Source organism: Dromaius novaehollandiae, chromosome 10 (genome assembly GCF_036370855.1).
Source record: "Dromaius novaehollandiae isolate bDroNov1 chromosome 10, bDroNov1.hap1, whole genome shotgun sequence".
Lineage (NCBI taxonomy): Eukaryota > Metazoa > Chordata > Aves > Casuariiformes > Dromaiidae > Dromaius > Dromaius novaehollandiae.
In genome coordinates this window covers 12,119,028-12,134,010 of record NC_088107.1, presented here as the reverse complement: position 1 = coordinate 12,134,010, position 14,983 = coordinate 12,119,028, and the positions used below count along the sequence as shown (strand labels likewise).

The following is a 14,983-nucleotide window of genomic DNA, read 5'->3' as shown; positions in this document are numbered from 1 at the left end:
TATTTAGGAACTTTGCTTTCAGGTGTAAATCTAACCTGTCCCTGTTATAGCTAAAAATAAGTTCTCTCTCTTGTCTTCTGATGATAGTATTTATTCAAGTATTCTAAATTATATGCTTTGGTGCAGGTGCTGTTGTGGCCGCTTGGTCAGACAACATGCCTGTTTTACTGCAAGTCTTGCTATGAAATACTCCGATGTGAAGCTGGGTGAAAACTATAATCAGGAAATAGAAGAATGGTCAGTGGAAAAGCATACAGAACAGACTCCTACTGATGCTTATGGTGTCATCAACTTTCAAGGTGGCTCTCATTCTTACAGGGCAAAGGCACGTATGACGTTTACTTTTTTCTCTTTTTCTTCTCTAAACATGTTGATACAGGTGGTGGATGCTTTCAAGTAATGAAAATGAGTGGAGCTGTATTGTGGTAAAGCAGTGTCTTCTGTCAGTCTAGTAATTTTATTGTAATTTGATTTCTTTCTAATTTTCCTTTTTTTAGGTTTTATTTTTCACAAGTCACTCAGACTTATCAGAGAATTAATTGGCTTCATGTACAGGCTTCACTGCAAATTACAGATCGTGATAAGAATTCATTCTTTAATCATTTCAGCAAAATTAAGAACAATAAGAATTCAATCTCATACTGTTTCAGACTTAGAATACAGCTTACTCATCTGTGGTGCTTGCTCACTACTGTTACATTTTTGCAACACCTGTTAAATAACATCTGTTGTTTAACTCTATATTCATAAATTTTCAAAATTCTAAAAAGCTAGTCAGACTGATTAGATTAAGGTTGAGGGAGGCTGTTTGCGTGTGTGCTCCCTCGCTGTCGCACACACTCACTCTCTGTTGTTGTTGTTAGAAACAAGCATGCTGATAAACCGAAATTTTAGAAAACAAGATTTAATTCATAGATGCCTGCTTAATGGAAAGGCCAGAAACCTAGAACTTCTGACACATTTTTTCCCCTACAATTTTGTGAAAGACTTGGTAGTCATGGTAGAAATTGTTTAATGCTCATGCAGATTTAAGCTGGGAAGAGTTTTGATAGCTTAACTCCTATAACCAAACTGAAGTGCTTGAAAGAAGGAGCTGCATTCTTTATGCTGCCAACAGAGCCTCCCAAGGCTGTCTCGATCATCCCCATGGAGAGAAGGGCTCCTAGCAGAATTCTTTCACACTGGTAATAACAGTGTATGTGTTCCCTCATACATTTAGTATACCTTACAATTGCTGAGAATCCATTTCTAGAAGTACAGAAATAGCAAGTTGCCTGTGCTTGCTTCTGCTGAGCTCCAGTGGGCTTGCTAAAACCCCTTTATTGAGACAGCGATGTTTTTAGTTGGAACTTGATCAAGGTAGGGCTTTCTGCATAGTCCCCCCTGCTATTGAACAGTTCGTGTTAAAAATGTAGAAATATTCTTAGCTGATGAACTGACTACTTCATCGTGAGCTGTTAAACATAACACGTTTTAAAAAAAGCTGCTAGATTTGAAGTTTTGTATTAAAGAAAGTAGCTTTTCTTCTCACAAAGAATAGGGAAGGAAAAGCAAGTAACTTTGTCTTTTCGTAAGACCTGTCACATGACACATGCATTGCCCAGTAGATGGCAGAAATTTTAGAAGTATTTTTGAATTTCATCCAACTTAGAAATGATCCGATGCTTTCGAAAAATCTCATTTTTCTAGGGCAGTGTGTCAGCAGAATAGAATAACATCATATTTCTGTAACCTTTTCCCCTTTCCAAAACTTGCTTTCAAAACTATTAACTGTCTTGGCCTTAATTTTAGAGGGCATAATGTAAACCCATCCATTTATTGCATCTGCCTTGTTTTGTGGCATTAAATTATACTTTCTGTAGCCAGGGTTAGGAAAATATTTCCTGAAATACATTCTGGTTGTTGGTGTGGTGTCTTTTTCTTTTTTTGCTTTTTTTTTTTTTTTTTTTAACTCGCTGATTGTGCGATGGTTTCTTCTAAGAACCTTTTAACTCAGCTTCTTTCTTTTGTCTTCAGTATGTGCGATTATCATATGACACTAAGCCTGAAGCTATTCTGCAACTTATGCTTAAAGAATGGCAGATGGAGTTGCCGAAGCTTGTTATATCTGTACATGGGGGCATGCAGAAATTTGAACTTCACCCACGCATCAAGCAGTTGCTTGGCAAAGGTCTTATTAAAGCTGCAGTAACAACAGGAGCCTGGATTATAACTGGAGGAGTTAACACAGGTGAGAAAAGTACAAACGAATATGCACAGTTAACTGGATTACAGTTTATAAAAGCCAAAAGATTTAATGGATGCCTAGCTGTATCTTAAAGCAAAGTGTTTTTCAAGTTTTAGTTTGGTCAAGTGAACTTAAAATATTTAATCATACACTTTGAACATACGTAGCTTAAAATGGGCTGCTGTATTGTCCCTCAAGGGCAAACAACACAATGGTTTTCAAACTGCAGGAGGAAAAACTTCCATTTCTTATTGCTTTATTTGTGATTAAAACAAGTACAATAATGTACTGGAAGCTGTCTTTTAGTTTTCTCTAGGCTAATACTTATTCTGTTGTATTACTAATATGTGGTGCTTTGTGTCCAGGTAGTAGGTGTTGTGCATTGTATAGGTGCTTTTTCTTTTGTGTTCTGTAAAATGAGTTCTCAGCTCCTTAACAGGCCATATTAATAAAATGTGTGTATTTCTTAAAATTATTGTTTAATAAGATGTGGTATTCAATATATTGGAATTGTTTTTGTGCACAAACAGGTGTTGCAAAACATGTTGGTGATGCTCTAAGAGAACATGCTTCCAGATCATCTCGAAAGATTTGCACTATTGGGATTGCTCCATGGGGAGTAATTGAAAACAGAAATGACCTTGTTGGAAGAGATGTAAGGATAAACTTATCCACGTGACGTATTTTTTGGTCAAATCTGCTCAAGCGTGTTTTTTCACTGCCTTTGCAACATTGGAATGCTTGCTTTACAATGAAGATACACTGACATCTGTGCTTTAGGCAAGATCATTAGGGTAAACAAGTTACAGAATGCAAATGCACTGGAGGAGGAGCTTGTTCCCAGTTTTTTTTTTCTTTTTTTCTCTCCCTACTGGCATTAGTGAATCAAATAGCAAAAATGCTGAAGTATTATGGAGAATTTGCATTTACAAAGGAGCATAAGTTGAAAAATTTTGATACTGAATCTTCGAAGCTAATGCTTGCCACAGCAGTCACAAGTTTTCCTTGTAGACGGACACCTTTTCGACGGACCTTTTCTCTGTTATACTTCAGGACTGAATTATTTTGTGATATAGTTACCTGTTTTGCTGCACAAAGTTGTGTAGCTAGCTACAGCTGTTGGTGTACCCTGATCCAAGGCATACTTACGTGTGTTAGTGCTTGTTGTTTTCCCTCTGATTGTTGTGTCTAGATAAATAGCTAAGTTTCACAGATGCTAATTTGAATCTTTAAAGTAAAACATATTGTTGTGTGCTTATACTTAGGTGGTTGCTCCATATCAAACCTTGTTAAACCCATTAAGTAAATTAAATGTCCTAAATAATCTCCATTCCCATTTCATTCTGGTGGATGATGGAACAGTTGGAAAGTATGGAGCAGAAGTTAAATTACGGAGAGAACTGGAAAAAACTATTAATTTGCAACGGATCCATGCAAGTAAGTAATCAGGATGACCAAAGACTGAGTGTTACTATGCTTTACTGAATAAGATATTTATGTCAAACATTCACATGAGAAAATACAAATACTAGAGGGTTTTTTGCATATGTTTCAACCTTACTTCCAGTAAACAACCATTTTGCAAATCATTTCAGCTGCTGCTTTGGACCTTAGGAGTTGCTGAAAGACTTAGGATTTCTCTGACATTGAAGAGGAAAGTTCCTCATTTGAACAAAGCTGGCAATTTTGCTTTGATAAAGCAAATATTACATCACTTGAATTGTTAGTGTGTAGTCAGGCCTTACCAATCTGATTAATGTTTTTGACAGTGATCACTTGCAGTTTCAAAATAGAGAAACTGAGTTTGTAAAACATCATCTATGTTTGTGTGAGGAAGCAGTGACTTTATGTAGTGCTTTCCCAGCTATGGAGGGGTGTGTGTGTGTGTGTGTGTGTGTGTGTGTGTGTGTGTGTGTGTGTGTGTAGGTGTTTTTCTTATTCTTCTAAGAATTCTTCCATAATATTCCTGTCCATAGCAGGGTTTCCATGTATCTGTGTTCAAATTATGTACATTTTCTGTTCTTTAGAAATTAGTGGTGAGCAGGAGGGGAAAGAGGGTTATCTAAAGAAAAATTTTCACTTTTCTGCAGTAGTTTGGGAGTATTCCTGTGAGGAATCTCCCTTCTATTTTGTAGACTGTGTGTTCTATTGTATTTATCTGGCTGCTTTGCAGTGTGTTTTTTCCCCCAAAACAGTGCTTGAAACTGTGCATTAGCAATAGTTAAAATGTATGCTGAGCAGCATTTTAACTTTCATCCAGTAGAATGAGCATGCTTGGTCTGTTAAAAATGTAAAATGAATCTTAGCATTGCATATGCACCTACTACACTGTTTCTATTAACTGTTTTTAGTTGGCAAAGGTGTATGCAATTATTGCTAACATGCACAAATAAATCAGTACTTTACTTCATCATCAGTTCTGCAAGACATTCAGATTGCATGGTTGCATTTATCCAGTGAATAATTCTTGATTTCAAGAATTTCTTACACTTTTGTTTGTGACTTCTTTTCAACAAGTTCTAAGATGTTTTATGACATGAATTTGTTGTAGTTTATTTAAAAAAAAAAAAAAAGTCGAACTCATATGACCTAGCTACTCTTTGTATTTTGGAATAAATGGTTTTAAAATAAGTTGTTATTTGGAGTAAAATATTTTGTTTTGGGATCTATTTTGATCTTGCTTTCTATTTAACTCATCTTTGACAAATAACAGTGAGAAAATTGTCAACCCTAAATCTGTATATCCTGGAAAAAATCTGACATTTCAGAGTGAGCCATGTACCTAGAATAGAGTGGTGTAAGTAAAAGGCAAGAGCTGAAAAAGCAGTCAGTGCAAATGGCTTGCAAAATTGTTGTGCTGTAGCTGTGGCTAGTAAAAGTGTATCTAATCTCTCTCTCCTTTTTTTTTTTTTTTTTTTTTTTTTTTTTTTTTTTTAATAGAGAGTATGGCAATAATAGTGCTTGACTATATCTAGAACTGTCAAGCAAGAAAAGTAGATACTTTGAAATATAATGTAGTTTTGCATTTTAGATATGTGAAATGTCTACCCCGGTGTTGCATTTATCTACATAAAATAATGACAAATAATGTTTGTCATGTATTGACCTATAAATGTTAACTATCTCTGTTAATATATGCCTCTCCTGTAACTTTGACACCAAAAACTTCTTTTGCTACACCTGATGAAATACTTCATGTTTTATGCTTAGGTTTTCGTTTATACTGACAAAGGTTTAAAAAAAAAAAGACTTAAAAAATAGGGGTTTGTTTGTGTATTTACAATTTTATAGGAATTGGCCAAGGTGTGCCTGTGGTAGCACTTGTATTTGAAGGTGGACCCAACGTCATACTCACGGTTTTGGACTTCCTTCAAGAAAGTCCTCCTGTGCCAGTGGTAGTATGTGAAGGAACTGGTAGAGCTGCAGACATATTGGCGTATGTTCACAAGCAAACGGAGGAGGGAGGGTAAGTCGTAGTAATTCTAGTCAACCTATCAGTTATATGGGGATGTCTTTTGAAAGTAGTCCTTTAATTCATTTGTGCAAGAGCTTTAAGTGTGGAAAGACGAAAACTAGAAGTAGAGTGTAGTTTTGCATGTGATACAGTTTTCCAGGTTGGCTGCAAATAATCGCTATGGCTGAAGACTGAGATTTCTTTCTAATTCTGGGTTCCTCCCACGTGCCATCTACAGCATTTGGTGCAACTGGCATGATATGCTTGCTTTAGCAATACTTACTAAAAGAGAGGAAAAATAGATGCACCTATATACTAAATAAGGGGAAACGTATGTAGCTTCACTAATGTGCAGTAATTATGTTATACTGTTGTAACTAGAGCACCCAACTATCAATTTAAATGCTCTGTCTGCTTTGAGTCCAGATTTCAACTAAGCAGCAGTAAACTGTTAAGTGACTTACATGACTGTTTTTAAGTATGCGCGATATACTGTTTTGCTCTTCAGAAGTCAGAGCTGGTCAGACCTTCCAGAGATGTGAGAATAACGTATCCTGAATGCATTACCAAATCGCTTGAAAATATCATTTGACTTGATTGATGGAAATACTTGTATGCAGTTAGCTATTGCATGCTAGTAGCTTGCCTGAAAGGGGAATAGGAAAAGTATCTATATTGTTTCTTATGAGTAGTGTTAAATTTTAACTTTATATATAATCTTCTGTGCAGAGAACAGTTGTCTGTTCATAGTTTCAAAAACAAAATGTGATTTGCTTGTGGTCCACAGTCCTTAGTGGCTTCTAGTTAGTTGCCAGATTTGCTTAAATCATTAAACATGCTGGATACTAGCTGCATGGACTGCCTCAGAACCAGGAGGAGGAGATAAATGTAGGGCTAAACCAGACAGCCTTGTCCATTGAGAGTGAGATCAGATGCAGCTCTTACTCGAGGGGGAGAATACTTACCTGAGAATATCTCAGAACTGAGTTTGGGAAGGAGAGAGGTTGAGTTACTATTAGGAGGCAGTAGCAGAAAGTCTTAGGTTAAGCAACCTATACTTCTTTATAATGGTTATCCAAGCTTTTGCCCCTGAAACAATTATAAACTTATAAATGGCAGGACTTTGAATGGACATGTTCAGATCAGACTAATTAAATGTGTGGCCACTCTTGCTGTTCATATATAACAATTCGTGTTTCTCTGTTATAATCGCAGGAACGTTCCAGAGGGTGCAGAGCCTGAAATCATTTCGACCATCAAAAAGACATTTAATTTTGGTCAAAGTGAAGCGGTTCATCTGTTTCAGACATTGCTGGAATGCATGAAGAAAAAAGAGCTTGTAAGTAGATATCACTGTAGAAAACCTTTATGTAAGGTACACGCGTTTGTGTATCTAAAATGAAATCCTATCTCACAGTGTTGCCTATGGTCAAGTCCTTAAATCTTTTCTGGCCATAATGTATCTTTCCAAACACAGAATATAGTGTTTGGATAGTGGATAGAAGATAGATAGAAGATAATCCAATTTTTTTGTATACTTTATCCCATGGCCAAGGGAGACTTCATTCTTGGGATTACTTCTGGTAATTGGAGTTGCTTCCTTGTTTCCAATCCTGTTTGTTTTCAACTGATAGGATTCTGTTTTGTTTATAGTTCTGTATATGTATTTATTTTGTTTTTGGGTTATTTTCCTTTCTTTCTTGTTTTTGTTTATATATTTATTTTTTGAAAGCCTTTAGGTGTTCTGTTTTGTCTTTTAGTCATTAGTGTACAAGTGAAGGACTACTATCATTGAATGCTTAAAGTAAAAGCACTTATATTAAACTTTATATATATATATATATATTGCCTGAATTCAGATACTGGTGTCTCATATGGAGACCTTATCAGCTGTTGCAAGTTTTTAAGTTGACATGTTCGGCTAAACATGTTTGCTGGCAGGTTAGTCTTATAATTCAGAATGAGCTGGGGAGGTAAACAGAATACTGTGTGGTAGCTGATGGAGATTGCAATAGCCAATAGAGAATTGTCCTCATAGTGAGAAAAGACATTGAAGAGCGTAAAGGGTTTCTGCTTTGCTTTTCTTATAAAAGGTTATCTTTTGTGGCCTCCACTTAGGAAAGCGCTCTAAAGTACACATTGAAGGTAAGACTTAAATTGAGCGTAGGTTTAAAATGCAGTGAATATGAGCAGATTTTTCAATGTTGTTTCAATTCCTGATATAAAAGACTGGGGCTAATCAGCTTTGTCCAACAGAATAGGAAGAACATGTGTTTAAAAATAAATGTATTTTGTTTTGGACAGATTACTGTTTTTCATATTGGATCAGATGAACATCAAGACATTGATGTTGCAATACTTACAGCATTGCTAAAAGGTGAGACTTTAAAGAGCATTTAGAATCCCCAGCTATTGTAGTTCAATGATTACATACTGGAATATTAAAGATATTATAATATGTAGGAATCTTTTAAGTAAGTATCTACTACGTTTTCTCATTTTACAGTGTCATAATCTATATCATAACTGATAAAATATCTACCACAAAGTTATACAGTATTACTTGATTTGGCCACTGTAAGAAGTAAGAATGTTTAATGTTTTATATCTTAATTCATTTAATTTTTTTCATTGCCTTTTCATTTCTCAAGGCACAAATGCATCTGCATTTGACCAGCTTGTCCTTACACTTGCGTGGGATAGAGTTGACATTGCCAAAAATCATGTTTTTGTTTATGGGCAACAATGGCTGGTACGTATGCAATCTAGATTAAGCAGAATGGCATTTTGTGAGAGAGAAACTCAACTTTCTGCAAAGAATGAGTCTTTTGACTTAAAATAGCCTGTAGAATACTGACACATTTATTTTAGGACAGTAATTTCTGAATACGTGATAGAATTATAACTGTTATTATTGTGTGCTTAAAAATAGTCCAAGAATTTTAGAAATGTGCTAAGCATTCCGAATAAATAGGGGAGAAAAGACATTGCAAAAAATGAACACTGAATTCATGTTGTTCAGATGTTCTTTCTTTTTTTACAGTTACACAGTCATGTAACATTCTTAAAAAGAAGCTAGTAAAATACATATATTAACTTTGGTTGGCAGTACTGCTGTGTCTTTCAGGGAGAGGAGGAAAGTACCTGTTTTTTGTCGTTTGTAAATTAGTTTGAAAGCTACACTGTGATCTTGCCTTTTTCCCTTTTATGATAAAGATAAAATACAATCTTATGGGACTGTGCAGTCAAAAGTACATACTGGAAGGCTCGTTGATAGCAGCGATAGTTTTGAGCATTCGTCTTTGAAGCAAATTGTGCTTTAAATGTTTTATGTCTTCCTACCTTTCATCCAGTGTCGATATGTGAGAACAGCTGAACTATGTTAGACTAAACGTCAATTTAGTCCAGTATATTGCTGCTGAGCACGTCAATAAGAGATCTCTATGGAAGAGTGTAAGACCAGAGAAAACACACAGTGATAAGTCCTCGGAATATTCTCTCATCATGTAACTGTGTGAAGCTTAGGGGCTTTCCTGAACCCAGGGGGGTTTCTTTGTAGACATAAAAGGATCTGCCCTCTGTAAAGGAATGAGATCAATTTGTAACCTAAGTGTGCTTATCTCTGCGCATTTTACTGGTTCTCTCCAGCCTCTACCCTGTGCTCGTTTGTTGTAGGTTGGCTCTCTGGAACAGGCTATGTTAGATGCCCTTGTGATGGATAGAGTTGCGTTTGTGAAACTTCTGATTGAAAACGGTGTAAGCATGCACAAGTTTCTTACAATTCCCAGGCTGGAAGAACTTTATAATACAGTAAGTGAATGACTGCTTTTTTAAACAGATTGCTTTTTAGAAAAGCTTTTTATTTGCTTGGTATTGTGGCCTGGGTCATGTGCACTAGCCTACGTGCCATGTGATGATGATAAGGACGATCCCTCACAGGAGGTTAGAGTTGAGAAGTGTGTGCTGTCTGGCTGCTTTATAGTGCCACAGCTGCTCTCTGGCTCGCCAGAAATGGCACCAGAAATAGTTTGTAAGCAGGATGTTCGTTTGAGTCTGATATTTGGGTATAGATACTAAAGGGAAAATTGCAGCACAGTTGTAGAACGTGTGAGACATGTAAACCACAGTGGGGAAGAAAATGAGAGAAAGCTAGATGACCGAAACTTGCACATAAAACAAAGTCCATAGACAGTATTGCTAGGGCTTCGTAAGATGAATTCTGTCTACAGCCGTTGATGTTACCATAATAAATAATTGTAAAAATAGCTTCTTTTGTGACCCTACATGCTTATAAACATTGCATAGAAAAATTGTTTTTATGAATACTGATTAAAAAATTTTAAGGTAACTTTTGTATAGCATGAAGTATTTACCAAAAACAAAAAAAACCTCTTTTGTCAAAAACTGTGAGTAGTGAGTAGTATATAAATATGTTTTAAGCTTGCATTAACACTCTCATTATCTGGTTATGACAAGAAAAGCCTTGAAATTAATTTGTTAATAAACTTGTATATAGGAGACTGCATGATCAGACCGTTTTTTTAAAATAATATTTTATGGTGTTGCAATTTTTTTTTGCACTTGATGTGCTTTTTTTTTCTATTGAGAGCTGTATTGATGCCAAGGTAACCATATGTCTAAAAGTATAACAGTGCCTGCCTTCACAGGAAGTCAGAAAAAGAAGAAAAATCATCTTTGGTAAAAAGTGGGAATGTTCAGATTACAAATTTAAAAAGTAAGGGAGCTTTTACTGTGGATCTTTCAATTTTCTAAACACGAATATCAGTCTGTGTGTGTTCCCATAACTTAAAATGGCATTTTGTTAAAACTTGTTTGTATAATTTTATGACAAACAATATACATGTTGTTGTTGTTTGCATTCTGTTTTTTCCTTTGTGGACAAAGTATAGGTGGGTTAATCATGTCCCAAGTTAAAAGTACCATCAAAGTTATAAAATGAAACAATAAGGAAATACCCTGTACCTAATATTACAGTTTGAAATATTTGCCTTTAGTGGTTACTGCTTGTTTTTAAAAACTAGGATTTTTTTTTTGAGTCAACACGTGATAATACTGGGGGACCTCTGTTGTAATCTTCTCATGTTGTCTTTGCACTTCTAATTTCTCACTCCAACGTTTTTTTTTCCCTCTTCTGTTTTGTAAAGAAACAAGGCCCAACTAACCCAACACTCTTTCATCTTGTTCGGGATGTCAAACAGGTATGCTGTAAATGTAAAAATCTGTCAAACTAGCAATATTAAGTTTTTGTGTTGTGTTTTTTTTTTTTTTTAATGGTCTCTCTTGTTTGCCAGTTTAATCTTGGATTTATTAATTAGGTTTGATTGAAGCAATTAACTACCTCTCTACAGTCATTCTGTTATTTTCAAGATTTGCAGTTGCATGCCTAGCACCTCATTCACAGACAGATGTGCACTAAACCTGATGAGAGTGTTGTCTTTTTTCCTCTTGCTTCTGATTGTTCTGCCTTTTGAGGAGTTGGAAGCTGATATGCACAGGTGGAGTCGTTTTGGCTGTTAAAACAAACAAACAAAAAACCGGCAGCAGAGCAAACATACATCCTGCTAGGGAATATCATAGAGAAAAGAAACTACAACCTTATCTGCTTTGAAACTACTAAATATTGAGCCATGTAGATAGGCTTTTATCATGAAAGGCTTACTTTGTTTTTTATTTAGAATTATGATGTAACTTGTAGAAACATTCTAAACAAGATTAAATTAAGATTATAATTTGCAAAACTAAAAGTACCTTTTGTATTTCTAGGGAAATCTTCCTCCAGGATATAAAATCAACCTGATTGATGTGGGGCTGGTTATTGAATATTTGATGGGAGGAACCTATAGATGCACCTATACAAGAAAACGCTTTAGAGCTATATACAATAGTCTCAGCGGGAACAATCGGGTATGTGGCAGTTGGATAATAAGAAAAACTGCTTTGTATGTTCATGATTAAGAAGTACATATATCTATATTTTTTAAAAAGATTGGAGCCATATTATTCTGTTCTTTTTTTCAGTGGACTGGTTCTTTTAAAGACAATAGTGATGCCTGTGAAGGCATCTAGGAGCTTTTGGGGTTGAGGGGAAACAAAAGGGTTGTTTTTTTCTTTTTTTTTCTTTTCTTTTTTTTTTTTTTTACCCATTTTCTTACTCTAGCATCCAAATTCCTTTGCTGTTCCATTTTTCCTACTTGTAGAGGAAGAATGGGTGCTAAACATGCTGATTCTCCAGGACTTGGGATGCAGTTATCCCAGCTTCTTGGCAGTTACCCTCGTTGCTTTAGTAATATTTTCTGAATTTTTTTTAATTTGATACTTCTTAAATATTTAATGACGACATCTAACTGTTGATGTTATATAAATTCGTCACTGTTTCAGTGACAAAGTAAGTGTTCAGTTGCTCAGCTAAGCGTCTGACTGTAAACAGTTGATTTTTTAATATCTTGTAGATAGGTGTTTAAAAATCAAACAAACAAAAAACCCAAACAACTTGCTGTTGTTCTTGTTACAGCGATCTGGGCGAAATCCTTCAAATAATACTCCTCAGATGTGTAAGAGCCATGAGCCTTTTGGTAACAGGGCAGATAAGAAAGAAAAAATGCGACATAATCACTTCATCAAAACAGCACAGCCATACAAACCAAAGGTATGGATGTGAGCGGGCACGTGGTAGTGTTTCGTTCTTTTTAAGCTCTTAAGAGGGGAGAACCTGGATGACGTCTGAGTGCCACTGGAATAGTGACTATTTTCGTGTAAAACTGACATTTCAGTCTTGCCTTCGTGCTTGTTTACAAACTGTCTAGCATGCTTAGAGGATTGTGTAAAGAATGTCTTTATATTGGTCTTCTGGATAAACTCTGGTACATTAAGGAGCAAGAGCTTATCCTTGGCACAGTTCTAGCAATGGGGGAACTATATGGTTTTGTAGACAGCGTGATTTGGCTCTGTGTTACTATAGGCAGTCTTGATGACTTTCTTCATTTGTATGTAGACTGCTTTTCTATTGATCTATAAATCAAAGCAATTCAGTCTCTCCGTTCTTAAGGTGAATTAGACTCAACTGAATTTTTTGAAAGAAAGTTCTAGCTGCTTCTCAAATATGTTCAGAAATTCATTTCTGTTTTTATAAATGCATATCACTTGAGCCTTTAGATCATTGTGTTTTATTACAGTTTCTATAATGAACAATTCAGAGATTTAAAATGGAACTTTCTGATTTTATTTTAAAGATTGACACTGGTGCAGAAGAGGGAAAAAAGAAAAGAACCAAAGATGAAATAGTAGACATAGATGATCCTGAAACAAGACGTTTTCCATATCCTCTCAACGAGCTGTTACTTTGGGCAGTGTTAATGAAGAGGCAGAAGATGGCCCTCTTCTTCTGGCAGCATGGGGAGGAATCCATGGCTAAAGCCTTAGTTGCTTGCAAAGTATACCGTTCAATGGCATATGAAGCAAAACAAAGTGACCTTGTTGATGATACTTCAGAAGAATTGAAACAATATTCCAAGTAAATTACATTTTCTTATTGTTAAAGATCTGTTCTTGAATTTCCCATTAAAAAAATAGTAGGTTACACATGAACAAAACCCTAACTATTCTTTTAGCATACTTGAAGAAATTTGGATTTATTTTATTTTATTTTATTTTATTTTTTTTGGAAAAGGATTCAGTGGCTCACTAGTAAAAGTTGTGTATTAGATATTGCCCACTCTACAAAATGTTACAGATCATGACTTATAGTTAAATTAAAAGGGCACTGAATGTGCCATTCATTTACTTCTGGATGACTTTTTCCTTCGTAGTATTTTAACAATTGTATGTGGTCCACATATGTTTTTAATGGAAGACACAAATCCACATGTTGTACCTTTTGAATTATACTGCAGTACAAGTACATCTGTCAGAAAACAGGAGAGAGAATAGTCCTCTCAGGTCGCATTATTGAGAATTTGATCATACAGGAAAACTGAGTTGGAACTCAAAATCATCCGTACACGTACTAAGTTTTGATTGCTTTCATGCTCTTTTTCTTCCATTCCAGTGAGTTTGGTCAACTGGCAGTTGAACTGCTAGAGCAGTCCTTCCGACAAGATGAGACTATGGCAATGAAATTACTCACCTATGAGCTTAAAAATTGGAGTAACTCAACTTGTCTGAAGCTAGCAGTGTCCTCAAGGCTTCGTCCATTTGTAGCGCATACTTGTACGCAAATGTTGTTATCAGATATGTGGATGGGAAGGCTGAATATGAGGAAGAATTCGTGGTACAAGGTAAGCATCATCACAGTTCGTTATTGGTATAAGAAGGGTCAACAGGATATACTTCATTTATGCCTAAATGGAAGGAAAGCATGTGTTTAAATACTATTAGTATAAAGCTTTTACTACTCTAGCTTAAGTTAATAATTCTGTAAAATAGTTCTTCTATAACATATCAAAACTGGAAATATTTATTATTAACTGTTCTTTTGATACTCTATTGTCTTTTCAAATAAGGTACAGAAATATAGAAGGCAGAAAACAGGCAAGTAGCCTTTAATCAGAGGCTTAAATAGATCATGTGAATACTAATCCACTACTAAAAATATAGTGGTAAGAAAATTAACAGAAAAAAAAAAACCCCACTGTAAGAATATAGTTTCATGCATTTTAGCTTTTTACAGGCTGCGCTTATGACTTGATGTAGAAAAGCTTTGTATATACTTTATTTTGAAGGAAGAAACTGAGCAAAGGTGGGGGGGTACAGCATGAAACAAGGGTAGGCAAATCGGGAGTAGGTTTTCCAGTGGTGCCCTGTAGAATACAGATCAATTGAACCAAAATGGGCGTTGCATATTTCCTTGAGATGGTGTACCAAAAACTTATTGCCGCTAGGAATATAATGAAATACAACTTTCCTACAAAATACCAACAAGCATCACTTAACTTGTGACCTACTAAAATCCTCTTTAACTGATTTGCCATTTTCTTGCTTGCTTTGTAACAGGCTAATGACAATAAATAGCTCTTACCTCTTTTCTTCATCCTTATCTTAGCCTTCATTTTTCTACCATGAGTTGAAAAACAACAGACTCATATGTACTTTTAAATCTGCTTTGACAGTACACAGTTCCAGAGTTTTTGGGCAGTAGATTGAAGAACAGAGTGTAAACAGAACGTCTCTGGATCTTCAGGCTTGGAGTACATTCTCTCTAGTGGCTTTTGGTTCTGGAATTTATTGATTGTTCCCCTTTCCTATATCCTCAGGTCAAGGAACACTCTGTGTATGTCATCTTTGCC

At 35.5% G+C, this 14,983-nt stretch overlaps 1 protein-coding gene across 1 annotated transcript in view; it reads left to right on the top strand.

Moving 5' to 3' along the window:
* The window catches only part of TRPM7 (transient receptor potential cation channel subfamily M member 7), a 61,630-nt gene that overhangs the window by 25,771 nt on the left and 20,876 nt on the right, over positions 1-14,983 (top strand). Inside the window, exons 4-17 of the mRNA XM_064517317.1 lie at positions 127-325; positions 2,017-2,230; positions 2,758-2,882; positions 3,493-3,664; positions 5,519-5,693; positions 6,897-7,020; positions 7,986-8,058; positions 8,333-8,433; positions 9,357-9,491; positions 10,847-10,900; positions 11,466-11,606; positions 12,214-12,348; positions 12,932-13,212; positions 13,747-13,975. Of these exons, the coding sequence (XP_064373387.1) occupies positions 127-325; positions 2,017-2,230; positions 2,758-2,882; positions 3,493-3,664; positions 5,519-5,693; positions 6,897-7,020; positions 7,986-8,058; positions 8,333-8,433; positions 9,357-9,491; positions 10,847-10,900; positions 11,466-11,606; positions 12,214-12,348; positions 12,932-13,212; positions 13,747-13,975 (2,158 nt within the window). The remainder of the gene's footprint in view (positions 1-126; positions 326-2,016; positions 2,231-2,757; positions 2,883-3,492; positions 3,665-5,518; positions 5,694-6,896; positions 7,021-7,985; positions 8,059-8,332; positions 8,434-9,356; positions 9,492-10,846; positions 10,901-11,465; positions 11,607-12,213; positions 12,349-12,931; positions 13,213-13,746; positions 13,976-14,983) is intronic.